An 18,181-nucleotide genomic window follows, 5' to 3' on the forward strand; every position below is an offset into this window, starting at 1 on the left:
ACTAATACTGTGTGTATTAAAATATTACAAGAGTAGGCCTAGTAGTAATTTTCTATAATTTATATTGAAAAATATGTGGAACTGTTATTTTAAGTCATTTATTTCAAATGGATTACAATGGCTGATGAAAGCCATTGAGGCCATGATATAAAGTTAATTTATTCAAAAACTTCCAATTGAAAAACTTCGGGAAAGATCACATTTTTGTTCAAACTTGAAGACAGCTAGTAATGCTTTACGCTGAGAGATCATCTTGTGTTTTTATAATAAATAAGATCAAATAATAAATACTCAAACGTTTATTTAAAATCAGTTACACATCTTCAATGAAAATCTCAGTTGCAACATCCATCAACAAAAATATAAATATATACAATACATTTTGTTTATACAGGACTCATTTTAACATCGCTCACACATGCGTGACATAGGGTATTTACTTCATTTATTCTCTTAATAAAATAGGCTGAGGCCTGGTTGCACAAAAGCCGATTAAATTTTAATCGTGATTAATCCCACCAGAACCAATCAGAGAAGGCGTTTTTGAAAAGACGGCTTCTGTGATTGGTTCTCGTGGAATTAATCACGGTTAACATTTAACCAGCTTTTGTACAACCGGCACTGAGACTTGAGTTTCCACCTCAGCAAACATCGGCGTTGCCAGATTGTCTCAAATTGCGAAATTTTCAAGTTATATGTGACTGATGATATTCAATACAAATGAGGAAGAAATGGAGTTTGGTTTCTTTGTTCAACGCAGTATTAATATTTTAATTGTTTCTTGGTTTGGTATGACAACGCGGCATTGATTGTGTTGTCATATTGAATATATTCAGTCGTAAGGGCTTGAATGAGAAATTCCTAATTACATACAATCTGGCAACGCCGCCCATTATTGGTCAGATGGAAGCTCCAGTCTCAAACTATCTTATGCAGTCTAGGGCCCGGTTACTAGAACACTTATTAAATAATCACATTTTTAGGGCTACTGAAAGTATTCAAACATATGAATATAAAGAAAAATAAAAATCTCAGTACCCTTTTAGAAATATTTTATCACAACATGTTTCGGACATTTATATAAATAAATATCATTTACATAAATGTCCGAAACATGTTGGGATGAAATATTTCTATATAAATAAATATTATTTACATAATGTCCGAAACATGTTGTGATAAAATATTTCTAAAAGGGTACTGAGATTTTTATTTTTCTTTATATTCATATTACAAGTAGCCCTATACAGAAAAGAGATATTCAAACATAATACAATATGTCAAGTAACCTTTCAGGTAACGACTACTTTCAACTCTTCAAGAGCCATTTTCAAGTGTAAACCATTTTCAGATTTACACTTGAAAATAACTCTTGAAGAGTTGAAAGTAGTGTTGTGATAAAATAGAAGGGTAGTTGATATATTATATTGTGTTCCAATACACTCATTAAATTCAATGGATCCTTTAGACTTTTACAATTTGATGAACCATAGATTTGATTAAACTTGAGTTTTAATGGTTCATTGCATTATTTAATTAAACATACAGATTTAATGGCCCATTAAATTCAATCGGTGTTCTAGAAACCAGGACCAAGAGTATAAATTAATATGATTTCTAGCATAAATAATACATGATGAGAAAGAGCAGAGTGATTTCATGGCTCGATGACAGTTCGTAGATCGTAGAGAAGCTCCTGGAGGGGAATGTCCAGGGCCAGAATGTGGCCAGTGTTGCATTTTGTGCTCGCCACAAAGCTCACGATGAACGGCAGGTTGTTCAGTTGCACAACCTGAAACAACAAGAGAAATCAATCGATAAGTTGAATGAAATTTGTCAAGTAAAATTAGTCTGTAATATGAATGAAAAAAAAATTGAGATGAAAATCAACTAATAAGAGTGGCCACTCAGGACAGGACAAGTGTGTTCACACATGTTGGTCATGCATGGTGTGTCATCAGCGAAAGGCTTCAAACAAAAGTTTTTGAGTTTAGGTTTTTGTATGTTCATCTTTTCTTTGCTGCTCTAGGTTGAATTATTTTTGTGCCATTAAAATTTGTAAATATCGGGGACCGAGCTTCGCTCTGGAGTACAAAAGCATAAAAAATTTATTACGAAAGAAGGAATTATAATAACATTCATAGTTCATACAGAAATGTTCTATCTAATCACAGTAAATTGAGATTAATTCCCAGAGGAATGCAAAAATGTTTGGTTGCACAAAAGCCAGTTAAATTTTAATCCTGATTAATTTCACGTAAACCAAATCAGAGAAGACCATTTCAAAAAGATGGATCTACTGGAATTAATCAGGATTGAAAATAACCCGGCTTTTTTGCAACCGGCACTAAGTTCCTGATTGAATGATTACAAAAGTTCAACAGCTGAGTCATAATTTTGACAAAGTCCACCAAACATGTACTCGCTCACTCACTTCCATCACCAACAGACGACGAAATAATTATTATCAGCTGTTTTTCCAAGGATGGATAATAATCATCCTTTCAATGTCCTTCAGCGAGTTTTCTCAGGGATGATACCTAGTGCAATCGAATCTTTATATTATGAACCTACTACGTTCTGAATTTCGTGAGAATCCTTAGAGCCGTTTTCGAGATCCGGTGAAATACAAACATACAAACATCTAACAGAAATTGCTCGTTTAATAGTATAGGATTTCCCAGTGGCTCATTTTTTTAGACGAAGCTGCTGTCAAACAGCTGTTTTTTACTTTCCTTGCCCTATTACCATAGGTAAGGAAAGTATTGCTTTCCAAAAAAAATTAAGGTACCCTAATTTCAAGTTTTCTATACGTTTTCAAGGTCCCTTGAGTCCAAAAACATGATTTTTGGGTATTGGTCTGTGTGTGTGTATGTGTGTGTGTGTATGTGTGTGTGTGTGTATGTCTGTGAACACGATAACTCCATTCCTAATCAACCGATTGACTTGAAATTTTAAACTTAAGGTCCTTATACCATGAGGATCCGACAATAAGAAATTCAATAAAATTGAATCCAAAATGGCGGATAATTACTAAAAAAACATGTTTTTCACGGTTTTCTCGAAAACGGCTCTAACGATTTTCTTCAAATTTATACCATATTTATAAGCCCTATCAACTGAATGAGTCTCATTTCTGAGAAAATTCAGGATCTCTGTAATATTCTTGAGAAATGGCGGATAATGACTAAAAAACCATGTTATCCACGGTTTTCTCGAAAACGGCTCCAACGATTTTCTTCAAATTCATACCATGGGTAGCTATTTATAAGCCCTATCAACTGGCATGAGTCTCATCTCTGGGAAAATTGCAGGAGCTCTGTAATATTCTTGAGGAAAATGGCGGATAATTACTAAAAACCCATGTTTTTCACGATTTTCTCAAAAATAACTTGACCGATTTTTTTCAAATTCATATCCTGTATGGTTATTTATTAGCTTTATCAACTGGCATGAGTCTCCACTCTGGGAAACTGATGGGGGGTCTACCCCATCCTTGAGAAATGGACTTAGTAACCTCCTTCTCATGCATGAGGTAGGTAGGTAGCGCAGTTCATAAAAAGAACACGAGATATTTCATCTGTAGAACAGCTGTTTTGACGACTTTAAAAAAATGACGACTAAAAAAAATTTTCGAATTTCACAATTTACACAAAGGAAAAAGTACCTCTGAAAACAATTTATATATACACATATAGAGAAGTCTGATCATAGCTTCAAATATGAGCAAGGAAAGTTGTGTGAGTGCACCACACCAGATTTTTATTGTTTGAAGCCTTTCGCTGATGACACAACATGCATGAGGAACGTGTGTGTTCACACAAGTCCTGACAACACACTTGTCCTGTCGTTAGAGGCCGCTCCAATCCAATGTGATCATTCTTTAATCTTCAATGTATTTTCAAATAACTCGAGTATTTTGCTGTGATATAGCAAGATCAGCCGTGAATTCTTGTTGGTAAAATTGTTCTCCCTCTTATGGCGGACATTCTATTTATAAATACGAACCATTGCACACGATTTATTGGTATCATGATAGACAAGAACCTGAACTGGAACAAACATATCGACCTCTTGTGTAAGAAACAAGCTTCAGCCACATATGTACTTCGTAGAATAAGATGTACCACTGATATCTGTACCACATTTATCGCCAATCTATTTGCCTCACAGCTGCGATATGGCATTGTTACCTGGGAAGCTTCAGCCCAGGTGCACATGGACAGAGTTCTACCATAGAGAAACAATAGCATAAGTAGATATCCCATGGTATAGGGCGTTTATGTCGCAACTTTTACTGTTATCTCAAGCCGATAGTTCATGTAATTCCTTCCCAAGAAGCTGTGTGACACTGGTAGTCTCTCACATTATGCCGTTCTTACCCCAACAAAACAGTAAAATTCGACAATAATCAACAGTAATCGGCTTGGGATAACAGTAAAAGTTACGACATAAACGCCCTATACCAAGGATATCTACTTACGCTATTGTTTCTCTATGGTTCTACCCAGTCAGAAAAAAGCCTCACGAAGCATACTAAGAGATGCACTGGAGCACTGTAGACCATTATTTGTTGAAAACTAACTGCGGTCTTAATCTACATACTTGAAACCATAATCCTTGCCATAGACTCAAGCCCGAATTTCAGAAATAATCAACACACACACAACACAAGAAGCAAACTGAGCATTGACATCCGCAGCACCGGCTCAGCAAATTCAAGAACATACCTACCTACCCAGGCTCACATTTCTTCAACTATTTATACCAGATAGCCTAAAGACTTTGAGGGATTCACGGACAACATTCCACAGACAGCTGAAAAAATCTGGTGTGGCGCACTCACACAACTTTCCTTGCCGTTATGAAAATTGATCACCTGACGCTAGTGTTCACGCACATCTCAAGTCTACTATTCAAAGATTTATTTTATTATTTATTTATTTATTTACAATGCAAATGACACTAATGTAATAACATTGAAAGATAAATAATAAGGTAGTTCTTGTGCTATTTATTTTGGTAGATCTTAGCCAGCTGGTGACAGGACAATAACGCTGGAGACACACGAGGTCTGCTATCTCTCCATAGTGAATGATTTAATATAATCAACAGTTGCCAACAGTTTGCAATTGAATGATCACATTTTCTCGAATTTCGAGCTTATTTTCAATTTTAGGGGAAAATGTTACTGAACATTGATTGTAGAGATTTTCATGCTCAATCTTTTCCACTTGATTTTTTTTTTAATTGTATCTGAAGCCTGATAATTGGGAATCTACAATCCAACTTTGCATAGATGGGGCGGAGCTCCTGAAATTTTTACAGATATGGGACTTGCGGCAGTTGATAGAGCTTATCAATGACTATTTTAGGTATAAATTTGATCAAAATCGTTGGAGCCGTTTTTGAGAAAATCGCGAAAAACTCTGTTATTGACAACATTTTTGACATTTTAGCCGCCATCTTAAATCGCATTTGATCGAAATTGTTCGTGTTGGATCCTTATATAGTAAGGACCTTAAGTTCCAAATTTCAAGTCATTCCGTTAATTGGGAAATGAGATATCGTGTACACAGACGCACATACACTCATACACACACACAGACCAATACCCAAAAACCACTTTTCTGGACTCAGGGGACCTTGAAACGTATAGAAATTTAGAAATTGGGGTACCTTAATTTTTTCAGAAAGCAATACTTTCCTTACCTATGGTAATAGGGCAAGGAAAGTAAAAATACCTCATTGCAAGACCATGCTATGCAGTGACCGAATTTATGGAGGAGCATACGTACCACCACCTTGGAGAAAAGTGCAAGATACTCTATAAACCTTCTTGACGACCCTGACAGAGGAGACCATAATCGGTTCCCCGATCCAAGGACCGTGAGGAAGACATCGGAAGTAAATAAGTAAGTACCGTCTTTGCTAACTAGTAGTTCTGTGAGCAGTAGACCTCGTGCTCAGTAAGTTAAATTGACCTGTTGTTATGTTTTCTTAAAGCTTAATAAATAATTTATCAATTTAAAATGTCTAGAAAAAAATCCTAAATAAACATAGAGCTTTCTGTCCTATCGTACCGTGACGTGTTGTCCCGGAATGTGAGTGTGAGCGCTGTTATCAGGTCTAGCTGCCAATCCAATCAACCCATCAGAGAACATTCTGTGTTGTCGTGTTGGGCGAAAAATCGGTTTGTTGAAATTAACAAAATAAACTACCATAATGCTGATTTCCTACAAACTTCATTTCTCACTTTTCATGATTTTAGAAATCAATTTCTTATCAATAATATTTGTTGCGATTTTGATCATCAGATTAAAAAAGAAAAATGTTTTCTATCAATAACTCCAAACTAGAATCATGGCCTCAGCCATAGCCACCTCTAATACAAGGCCCCGGCCTACGATATTGAAACGTCGCAGTGTAGGCCTACAATCTAATACATGATTGGTTAAAAAGATTTAAAAAAATACAATCTGATCTTTTTCACCAATCATGTATTAGATTCTAGGCCTACACTGCGACGTTGCAATATCGTAGGCCGGGGCCTTGTATTAAAGGTGGCTATGCCTCAGCTTATGGAAAGACAAAGTTAGTAGACAACTGTCTACTAACGTTGATGGAAAGATACATTTCAAGATGTTCGATTTTTTTGAACGGGTAGTATTATAGTCCACTAGACAGCTGATTTATGATGAATAATTCTATAGTCTGATTTTTACGGTAATATTAGTGTTCGAAGAGAAATCCTTTTCCTTTTGTTTTATCCTTGAAATGCAAAATTTCCAAAAACCTTGTATATACGTCGACGCGCAGTTTAAAAAGGAACATACCTGTCAAATTTCATAAAAATCTATTACCGCGTTTCGCCATAAATGCGCAACATATAAGCATTAAGAGAAATGCCAAACCGTCGACTTGAATCTTAGACCTCACTCCGCTCGGTCAACTATTTCTCTACTTGTAATCGAATAACTCAGAATTTTGTTGTGATAAAGCAAGAAGTTCACAGATTGTTTTGTTGGTGGAATTGTTTTCCCTCTTAAGGCCGACATTCTATTTGTACCGTATTCTCTAACTATTTCTCTACTTGTGATCTATGTTTAGGCTTACCTGATAGGTGGAGTACATGCAGATAACCGACTTGTTGGTACCCAGACCGAGTTTGCTTCCCTGGTCGGTGGCCATCGCAAAAGTCGACAGAAAAGATGGACGAACAGCCATTTCCGGCATTTTATCACTTGTCACTGAAACACAAATTAAAAATGTTATCAAAATCAACTACACAATCGTATATTCAATTACAGTGGTTTCTTGAAATCAATCAGTAGATATTTTTTGCAATATAACAATAGTGGAGCACAATTATAGAACAGAGTGGTCTGTTAAGTTGATCCTTCAGCGAAGAGATCCACATAGGTCTTAGACAATAACCTTTAATTCAATTCAATTCAGTTTATTTCCAAAAAAAAACATAATACACGAATAAGAAATACAATATACAACATATTTTGGAATCCCCCTACTAGACTATCCATCTGTGTGTAGGGGGGGGGGTTCCACTTTATACATAATAAGCTTAATCTGCTCATAGAAGTAAATAATAGAGAATACACTTATATTGTAGATGTATTATTAATATTCTGATTATAAAATAGATAATACATTGTGCTGATGTATATTTAAGAATGAGTATGTAGGAATAAGTATACTTAATACATTGATTGATTTAATAGTATAAATAAAGAAGAAAAACAATATTTTATTGAAGACAGCAGTGGCAGGATTCCAGAATTCTCAGAAGAGAGAATGGAAAAAGCATAAACCAGAAAGGCAAACAGTCAAACCGGTTATATCAATAATAAAATAAATACCAATCAATTGTCTGGAAACCTTGAAGTCGTGTTGGTCACCAAGCATAACGAGGTTGAGTAGTTCTTCTGAAGCTTCCCAACCAATCTGGTACAGCCAGAATACCTTCTGATTATCCATTACCCACACTTGTGGGATGTAAAATTCAAGTTTCTTACACAAGGAGGAGGAATGACATCATTTTTCCTCATGTCGGACTGACTCGATCGCATGATAGCTTCCCTGCCCGTGCACTCAAGATTAAGGTTCAACTCACACTTACGCGACTCAGGTCGAGAAGAGACTCGACTCTAGTCTGTGTTATTCCAAATGGTGACACTCAGACCAGTCGACTCTAGTCTCCGCGACTGTCACCATTTGAAAACACATGCTCTCGACTAGAGTCGAGTCTCTTCTCGACCTGAGTCGCGTAAGTGTGAGTTGAGCCTTACAGCAGGCTGCCGGTGTATTTTATTGAGCAGGAGATCTTTGAGAGGGCACTTCGTGATAAGTTATTATTATTATTTGTCCAATTTACCACCCACGGAAGGGGTATTTGGATATGTTGATAATATGTATTCAAATGAAGTCATATTTCAATTATTTTAGATAGCAAAATTACATAAAAATATGTACATAGTAATACTGAGCAGCCTAACTCATCTCGTAATGTGCTACAAATTCATCAATTGAGTATGCACAAATGCTCAAAAGCTGCTCCTTTATCAATAATCTGAATTCACGTCCTGTATTTTCTCTTATGTTAGCTGGTAATTTATTGTACAGTCGAATCCCAGCACTCTTTACTCCTCTCTCATACATGGTGGTCCTGTGTGCATCATCTCGCAACTCTTCCCTATGTCTTGTTCTATAATTATTGTGGAAATGTGCGCCAGTTCTGAATTTATTCTTGTTCCTATGATAAGCCTGTTAGTCTGGCACTCTACTCCCTGGATCTTCATCCTCTTCAGTCAATACAATGTTTTTTGAGCTCTATGACTGACCTCCCATCTTAATCTGAGTTTTTTGTTATTAAGTTTTTACAGTTGAACGCAATCCATCCAGCAAGTGGAAGACCATCATGGATGGAGACTACTAGATTTGAATCTCTAGCTTTTTGGCGCGGGAGCGGGTGGCAGTTGGAGGAAGCCAACTGCGCATGCCTCACTGCTCTATTCCTAATTTAAAATTATTCTAATTGGAAAGTGGTACTGTAATAGTGTAGTTTTTCAATTACCTTTGATCATTGGAACCCCATCTCTATCAGTGATTGCAATGCAATATAAACCTTCCACCCTGAAAAAGATAATATGTTAAGGATTGTTTTGAATTAAAAACATAATGCATGTTTTAGTATATTTGGGAGATATCCAATACAAGCTGTGTTGAAAAGGCTATTTGGCATGTTCCTCCGCATATGCATCTTTCCAAATAGAAAATGAATTTTGTTATTTAGAAAATAAGTTTTGTAAAACATGTAAATACATGTTTGGGAAATATTTAATACACGCTGTGTTGAAAAGTCAATCAATTTGGTATGTTCCTCCGCATATGCATATTTTCATATATAAAATAAATTTTGTTATTCAAAACTAATTTTTTTTGCTTTAATATCAATTCTACGTTACTCCACATACGCATCTTTCTAAATAAAAAATAAATGTTGTTATTTGAAACTACTTTTTTGCTTTGATATCAATTCTATACTATAAGCATGAATAATCACTTTTATAGCTATCCTTGCAATAAATAATATGTTTATAGCTAGTCGACAGGTCATTTTCCAAACCTTAATTGGGCTTAAAAGTACCGTAACTATAGTTGACCAAGCGAAAATGGGTCTCTCAAGGCCACTGCAATGTTGCCACTGGTGGCCACCCCTCACTCGACCAGTCTATATACATTGACTATATTTCTACACCCTGAACATCACTCTTTCCTTCTCATACCATCCCTCTTCCTCTTTTCCGACACTACCTGTCACAAATTCTTTTGAGCACGTCAGGTTCAAAAGTTCTATTGTGTCATTCTTTGAAGTTAGAACAATAACATCCCCCGTTACCTCCTCCCATCATCCGCTATATTCTTCAACATCATGAAATGAAGGAAAGAATATTGTTATGTATAATGTATAACTCTTTCTTGAGTCATGACATCAAGAAATCCAATTTTAAAATGATGATTAGATTTTCTTTTTAAATGCAACTATTTATAAACTGAGCTATTACTTCATAAAGGTTACTTGAAGACTTATAATAATCAATTGGAAGTGTAGTGATGTAATTTTATTTATTTTAGTCAATATTCTTGTAATGCCCACTTCACTCTGCATTTTTCAATTCGCATGAATTCTCATTTGATTCCCATCACACTTCATCCAGGCTTTGGACAGAGAAGACAAACAATACTCCCCACACTTTACTATCACACCCTCTCTCACACACACATTCACTTTCTCTCTTACTAGCCACCCTTAGTACAAAGTGGCAACAGTGTTGGTAGAAACGGGTGGTGGTGTCAAGAGCAAGCTTTGACCTTGAGGGACCCATTTTCGTTTGGCCAACTATAAACAGAGAGATGATTCATTAAGAACAGCTAAAAGTGATTAATTGATATGCATTATTTAATTATTTTAAATTCATATACATCCTCTAGGTTCAACATTATTGATTTTCAACAGAAGAGCATGTTGATGAAAATAGCAGGCCAGGATAGCCGAGACGACTAAGGCGTTGCACCCTTCAGTCTGCTAGTGCCACCTGGTGCGGGGTTTGAATTCCATCGAATAGGCATGGACGTTTTATCATCTCAAACCAACCTCGCACTTCCCATTAACCACGCATAGGCAAGAAGCTCATGTGGGCATCTTCCGCAATAAAAAAAATGATAAAAAACAGGCCAGGCCAAAACTATATTGTAAACACGTAATATGTTCAACTTATAACGATTAATTCTTCACTAAACGATTAATACGAATTTATCTATATCAATTTATTAATCTACAACTTGGACAGATCTGAAAAGTAGCAGTGTGTTTAATACTTACTTATGCAGCAGGCTGGTCAAAAACCTTTTTATTTCCTGAAAAATAAATATATTGAGAATCAATTTCAAGTCACATGAAACAGAGAATAAAAGCAGATCTGATAATTTCAGCAGAAAAAAATCAGCAGATTCTGATTTAGTTTTTATTTCCTGAAATATAAATATATTGAGAGTCAAATTCAAGTCTCATGAAACAGAGAATAAAAGCAGATGAATAATTTAGTGGTCTTGCTATTGTGGCACAAAAATTGAATTTTCCTATATTTTTTAGGGACCCATTAAATAGTCATATGTATGATCATATTTATAGAAATTTATAACCTGCAGGTTGAAGATGAAAAGTTCTTTGTCTTCAAGTATCTTCTTCAGAGTCATGGTCTATTCATCACAAACCGTGAACCGACTCGTGGAGTATCTTCTTCAGAGTCATGGTCTATTCATCACAAACCGTGAACCGACTCGTGGTGGCCCGTGCTTGGACACACTTGCAACTTCTTTGAACACCTGGGAGCATGAAGTCACCGTGATTGATCCGCTCATTGCTGACCATGATGCAGTGGTGATGGACCTGCGCCTGGAGCTGGTGAGTGATTCTGGTGCTGGACAGCCAGATATTGAACCAATCACGTATCGTACTGTCAGGGCAGACCAACTGCCTCTCTTCAGAGCTTATTTTGATGGTGTTGATTGGGGAACTGTTCTGAAAATTGTCATCAGCCTGAGAAAGCAATGTGCTTTCTTTAACAACTGTGTTTCAACAGTCATTTCCCTGTGGAATCCAGAACTTCTAGAAAACCTATAAGGAATCATGGGAGGTCTAACAATATTGATGATAAACGTTTTACAGTAGAAACAAAACCTATTTTTTGGACATTTTATTAATTTATCAAAATTTGGGAATGGAATAGATTTGGGCCAAGCCTGTTGTTCCTTCCTAATCATATTTATATGATTTGTGATTCTGTACACGAATAAATAAATAAATCCTGGTACACACCACGGCTGGCACATATCAGGAATTTGATTGTTGCTGTAGGATTGGGCTCAGTAATGATGAGGGCGATAGAATTAATCTTCACAACCTCTACCTGTACCCAGTACCTGAGAACAAAGAGCACCACCTATTGAGCTGAGGATGATGCTGCAAAAACGGCAGCAAACATGGCCAAAATTAAATCTGCAGGAAACTAATGTGAAGCTGCCTGGGACCTTGTGAATCGGATCTCCAAAGTTGGTTCAAAGCACAAATGTAAAGCAACACCAGATGAATTCAATGGCTTTTTAATTGGAGAGGTGGAAAGGATTGTTGCTTCTATTAATGATGTGATCTATAGTACTCCTGATTGCAATAACAACCAAGTGAAATTTGAAAGGTGGAGAGAAATCAGGCCGGCGAATGTTGTTTGTGTTATGAACAGCGTCAAGGACTCCCACAGTCCAAAAATCAAAGGAGTTACAGTTGGTGTGTTGCAGATGTAATTGCTCTGCCTCTGTCTCACGTGCTCAATGTCTGTCTAAGTCATGGCTGTTTTCCTGATGTCCTGAAGTAAAACCGCACGATTCCTGCAGATGATGCAGTTTGATCATGGTGTACCACAGGGAACGGTGATTGGCCCCTTACTTTTCCGGCCATAATCAATGATCTTGGGCTCCTTGGACCGGTGCTGTTGTTTGTGGATGACACCACAATCTTCTCAAGAGAGCAGACGGTTGAACGGTTTGCGGGCTATGATGTCGCCAAGTTGTGGTTCAAGAGAAATAGGCTCTGTTTGAATGAGGGGAAGACTCAGCATCCAGTCTGTAGACTTTACAGTTTTGCTAAATCATCTCATAAATCACCAGTAAACTACTGGCCATCTTGCCTTTTTGGCACCATTTATCCAGTAAACTGGTCATGAATAAATAGAAGGTGGAATAAGGGATTTGGCCAATTCTCATCAGGGATTTAATCTAGTTTCAAGTTTATAATATATTTTCTAATTGAAAAATCAAATATTAATGACCAGAATGATCAAAGGTAAAAATAGTTGATGATTGTATTAGGGTCCATAGTGATTACGGTACCTACTGATTATCATAATTATTTATTCCCATTTATACAGTGATATAATTCAGTAGATTGAAAACCAGAAATCTAGTTACAAACTTTCTTCGTTTCAGAGTAAAATATAAATGAAGAATAGAAAAATTTAAGCTAACCCTATCTAGCATATAAAGATTAAAATAATACTATCATGGTTTATCTAACCTCCGATAGAAAAATAATACTAGATACTTACCTCTCCCATTTCAACGAATTGATGAGATCAAAAGTTTTAGGATGATTGCTATAATACTTAAGAAGTAATAATAATTCAATAGAAATTTATATTGGGCTAATAATGCTGACTGGAGACATAAGTGATAGGTTATGTTGATACTGCCATACCAGTGCCACAAAAATTGGTGTAGAGCAAAGCCATTTGAATCTGAACTTGGTTTATGCCCTATAATAATGCATTTACAGAAGTATCAATTTAAAAAAAATTGTTATTTTAAGTAAAGCACAATTTTTCTATTTATGATAAAATATTATTGATTCTACTAGATTTTTTTTGTTTGTGTACTTTGGGCACAGTATCGCGTATTCTTTGATATGGTATTAAATTAGTTAAAGCGTAAATTTCAAGTTAATGCTGAGTGAGGGGTGGATTTTGAGTTTTGAAAAATGATATTTCACATTTATTGAATTATCTAATCAATCTAGTATTTGAAATTAGGAGTTTCGTCATGATTGTTGTTGATCAAACACCCAGGTGGAGCGCTGAAGGTTGTCCCTGGGTGCGACAGTTGGCGGCTTGTTGCAGGCATGTTGCTTTGCTGCTTGTGTGTGTGAGTGTGAACGCAACACAAGTGAGAATTTTACTGTGGGAGAGAGATGCAGTTTGCAGTAAATCGGCTCTCTCTTATTTTTTATCGTTTTTAGTTGCAACTAGAACTTGTATTGCGGCATTCGGATTTTAACCATAACAAAATAAAAACCCAGGAACTTTGGCAAATTAAATTATTAGTTAGTTGGTCAAGTAGCCCGTTAACATACTACAAATTCCAGTGTACTTCCAGCAGTGGTTCATGAATTTAAAGTCACATTCATAGTCATATTAAGTTATTGTGAAATAGGATAAGTGGAACACAATCCATCAATATTAGAATAATGCTAATCAAGTCACGCAAGGAATTCTTGATTTATTCCTGTTTGGAACATGTGACCTTCCTTCAGAAGTGTGAGATCAGAGCAAGTATTTTTTCGCTAGACAGTTTATTGACAATTTTCAATGTCTAGTAGTATTATTGTTTACAATTTTCCTGAATAATAACTTTGAATTCAGTACCGGTATGGTACTGTCAAATTTGGGACTTGACATTCTACTCATTGAATGTTTGATATCATGATTCCCCTGTTCTAAAACTGCAAATTTTGGAAGATCAATCTACGTTTTCCTCAAATGTCTTGATCACTTTTACCGGTGAGTATTTGAATACTTTTAAAAACAATATTCCTTTTCCCACCTTATTTCCAGTTTCACTATCACCCTTTTTGATGTATGATTAACTCTGGACTCTTTCCAAAGAATTAAGGTTATTCTGACACTCATTTCTAATCTGCTGTACGGTATAAATTTCTAACCATCAACCCGGGCTCATTATTCACTACTCTCTTAAATAAAATAAATTTACTTTCTAAAAACCATGACTTGGTGATGTTTCTTCTATGTCAATGTTGTATTTTTCATGGGCTAGAGGTGTGCATTGAGTCTTGAGACAAGAGTTTGCAGCTCTATAGTTGTCCCAAAATGTATCTCCAACCCTAAGGGACCTTTCAAAGAACTTCATTACAGCCATGTTTCTACGAGATTCTAGTGGCTCAATTTGAGTTTGACTCTTTAGTGCGATGTTGATGTATTTTATTTATTGGATAGAGTAAACAATACAGTAGATGGAAAAGAAAAACAAGGCTACTGCCCAAAACTTCTTCAATTTCCTAATTTTGTCTTAAATTGTTCAAATATTATGTAGGTTATGTTTATTATTATGTAGCGGCACCACATGCTATTCTGAGGGCATTGTTTTGGTTGCAAGAAAGCTTATTCTTTGCTGTTTCACTTTCTGTAGCAAATGCTTCGCTGCCATATTCCATGACTGAACGGACATAGGCTTTGTTGGTGGTTATCAGTGTCCTGTGTACTCCCCCATTTATTGTCCGTACAAATTTACTCTAGACTTGGAGCCAATTACAGTGATTAATAGAGTCATAGGTAGAAGCGCAGTTGCCAATTTGTCAGTCATCTGACTGCTTTCAGACATAAACTTCTCATGTGTAGCATGAGCACATTAACAGTCACCTGAAGTTGGAGAACGCTGGCCGCATCAAAACGGCAACATCGCGCCTCTGTATCCCTCCCGCTGTATGCTTACTCTGCTGCGCATGTCCATCCCAAGTAAGAATTAATTCTGCATAGAGTATAGTACCTGTTAGTTGCACAAATGCACAGTGATTTATTTGCTTTCTGGGCAACTGATTCTGTATGTTGGGACCAGTTAAGCTTGCTATCCTGCATCATTCCATGATAACTAGTGGCATTCACCGAACTGGGTTGAAAATTATAACTAACTAGGTAGCACAGCCTACATAACGTGGGTGATATTATTAGGGTAAATTCTGAAAATGCAACTCAATTCCATAATTTTGTTTCAGTTTAATCTAATTGACCGAGCGAAGTGAGGTCTAAGATTCAAGTCGACGGTTTGGCATTTCTCTTAATGTTTATATGTTTTTATGTTACGCATTTACGGCGAAACGCGGTAATAGATTTTCATGAAATTTGACAGGTATGTTCCTTTTTTAATTGCGCGTCGACGTATATACAAGGTTTTTTGAAATGTTGCATTTTCAAGGATAATATAAAAGGAAAAGGAGCCTCCTTCATACGCCAATATTGAAGTAAAAATTAGACTAAAGAATTATTCATCATAAATCAGCTGACAAGTGATTACACAGATGTGTGGAGAAGCCAGTCTATTGCTGTATTTCCATAAGGTCTATAGTTTCAATCAGGTACTTGTGGATGAGAATACTGCGTGAGGTCTACTGTTCACAGAACTACTAGTAGTAAATAATCTATAGTATACTGTTTCTTTGAATGAGGTGATAAATCCATCAATTATCTCTTCATTTAATATACTTCTGCTTCAATCTGTTGAAGCACGTCTCTTGAATGTTATGATAGTTGAAACTGTATAGATATTATGTTCTACTATAATTACTATTCAAAAGAAAAAATCTGGTGTGGCGCACTCACACAACTTTCCTTGCCGTTATGAAAATTGAACAACTGACGCTAATGTTCCCGCGCAACTCAAGACTACTATTTAAAGATCTAAGCCAACTGGTGACAGGACAATAACGCTGCAGACACACGAAGTCTGCTATAGCTCTTCATAGTGAATGAATTAATAGAATCAACAGTTGCCAATAGTTTGCAATTTAATGATCTTATTTTCTCGAACATCAAGCTTATTTTCAATTTTAGGTGAAAATGTTACTCAACATTTATTGTAGAGATTTTCATGATCAATCTTTTCCACGTGAATTTTTTTGTTTAAACTGTATCTGAAGCCTGATAATTGAAAATCTAAAATCAAACTTTGCATAGATGGGGCGCAGCTCCTGAAATTTTTACAGATATATGGGACTTGTGGTAGTTGATAGAGCTTATCATTGACTATTTTAGGAATTTGATCAAAATCGTTGGAGCCGTTTTTGAGAAAATCGCGAAAAACCCTGTTTTTGACAATATTTTCGCCATTCTAGCCGCCATCTTGAATTGCATTTGATCGAAATTGTTCGTGTCGGATCCTTATAACTGCTGGCTTTTCAAGCAGAATTATAATTATTATCCCCACTCTGTGAGTTATAAATAGTATTTCAAAGTGTATAACCTCACTTTCAATACTACGGTTTCGAACTTAAAAATGAATAGGCCTATGACAACTCGCCGTATGCGTGAGTGTTTGATCAGAGATGCGGAGTCAGAAATCAATAATATAAACAGTGAACTTTGTAATGAGTTGGTTATAGATTTAGCCGTGAATATAAGAGGAACTCTGTCTATTATTGCAGATAAATTCACTAACGATGCTGTTGTTGATTTAATTCCTGACATTGTTCAAGTCTTAATAAATTGGACTCGACTATCTCCGACTACAATGAACTTTTGTATGATAGGGACGCTATTTCGAAAGAAAATAATGAACTGGTCAAACTGCTGGAACTCGAAAAAAACAGAAGAAGGGAAGCTCTCGAAGACTTTTTATTTAATGAAAAGAAAGCAGATGAGGAATTACTACTTTTAAAGGCTCGCTTAGAAGAACTTCATTCAACTAATAAAAGTTTAAAAGAGGAATTAAATAATAAAAATGGAATTATAAGAATTATTCAAGCTGATGCCAACAACACTGATTTTTTGAGCGAAATACATTACAGGAAGGACAATTTCATTACACCTAAATTCTCTATTAGATCTAGAACTAAAGTTATTGAGACGAATCAAAGTGCAATTACAGTGAATAATCGGTTTTCAGTACTCTCTGATAATGTGTCGTCTTCGGATAGGATCGCATCAAATAAAGTAATCGTTGAAGCGCAAGTTCATAGACCCGCGTCATCAAAAACAGTGCCTAAGACTTGTTACTCGAAAAGCAGTATGTTAAATAATTCTATTAAGATGTCAACATCTTCCTTCAGCGATCTCATCGCACAAGACACGGACTCCATCTTAATCGACAAGGTAAAAGACAACTGTCGAAAAACTTGACAATGTGGATTAAGCGTTCTGTTACGAATGGTATTGACAATGTGTCTGTAAGTGATGGGAGTAGTGATGAGGTTTCTACGGAGAAGCAAGTAATTGTGAGCCGTGAAAAGACTGTATCCCCTCTCATTCAATACATTGAATCTTTTCCTATTTCACCTATTCCTTCCAGTTCTCCTGCGCCCTGCAGCCCAGCTCCTGATGTCACGATCCCTGCAGTCATCAGTCAAGAATTTAACTCTTCCTTTCGATCCTTACATCAATCTTTTGAAAATACTTCTTTTTTAGAAATAACTCCTTTCATTTATTTAAACAAAACAATGTAAATATTCCTAGAAATGATGTTTTCTCTCTAATGTATTGTAATGTGCAATCTTTGAATAACAAAATAGATGAAATCGAGATGATAAATCGGGAAAAAGCTTTTGATG

At 36.0% G+C, this 18,181-nt stretch overlaps 2 protein-coding genes across 2 annotated transcripts in view; both read right to left on the minus strand.

Annotated features, from left to right (window-relative positions):
* LOC111059864 (protein pinocchio) overlaps positions 1 to 18,181 on the minus strand; it is a 384,086-nt gene that overhangs the window by 224,784 nt on the left and 141,121 nt on the right. The window lies entirely within an intron of this gene.
* On the minus strand, positions 282 to 13,331 carry LOC111055790 (ragulator complex protein LAMTOR3-A). The gene is made up of 5 exons (XM_022343074.2): positions 13,179 to 13,331; positions 10,901 to 10,935; positions 9,092 to 9,150; positions 7,117 to 7,250; positions 282 to 1,792 (listed from the first exon to the last, which is right to left on the minus strand). Exons 1-5 carry the CDS (start codon positions 13,185 to 13,187, stop codon positions 1,658 to 1,660), a joined length of 372 nt encoding a protein of 123 aa, XP_022198766.1. The 5' UTR covers positions 13,188 to 13,331; the 3' UTR covers positions 282 to 1,657.

The sequence above is a fragment of the Nilaparvata lugens genome, chromosome 1 (genome assembly GCF_014356525.2).
Source record: "Nilaparvata lugens isolate BPH chromosome 1, ASM1435652v1, whole genome shotgun sequence".
In the NCBI taxonomy this organism is placed as follows: Eukaryota; Metazoa; Arthropoda; class Insecta; order Hemiptera; family Delphacidae; genus Nilaparvata; species Nilaparvata lugens.

Excerpts from the sequence above, each read along its gene's own strand:
- LOC111055790 (XM_022343074.2), bottom strand. Across the intron at positions 7,251-9,091 it reads TGGGGTTCCAATGATCAAAG|TGACAAGTGATAAAATGCCG; the intron begins GTAATTGAAAAA and ends TTTGTGTTTCAG. Across the intron at positions 1,793-7,116 it reads GCATGTACTCCACCTATCAG|GTTGTGCAACTGAACAACCT; the intron begins GTAAGCCTAAAC and ends TTGTTGTTTCAG.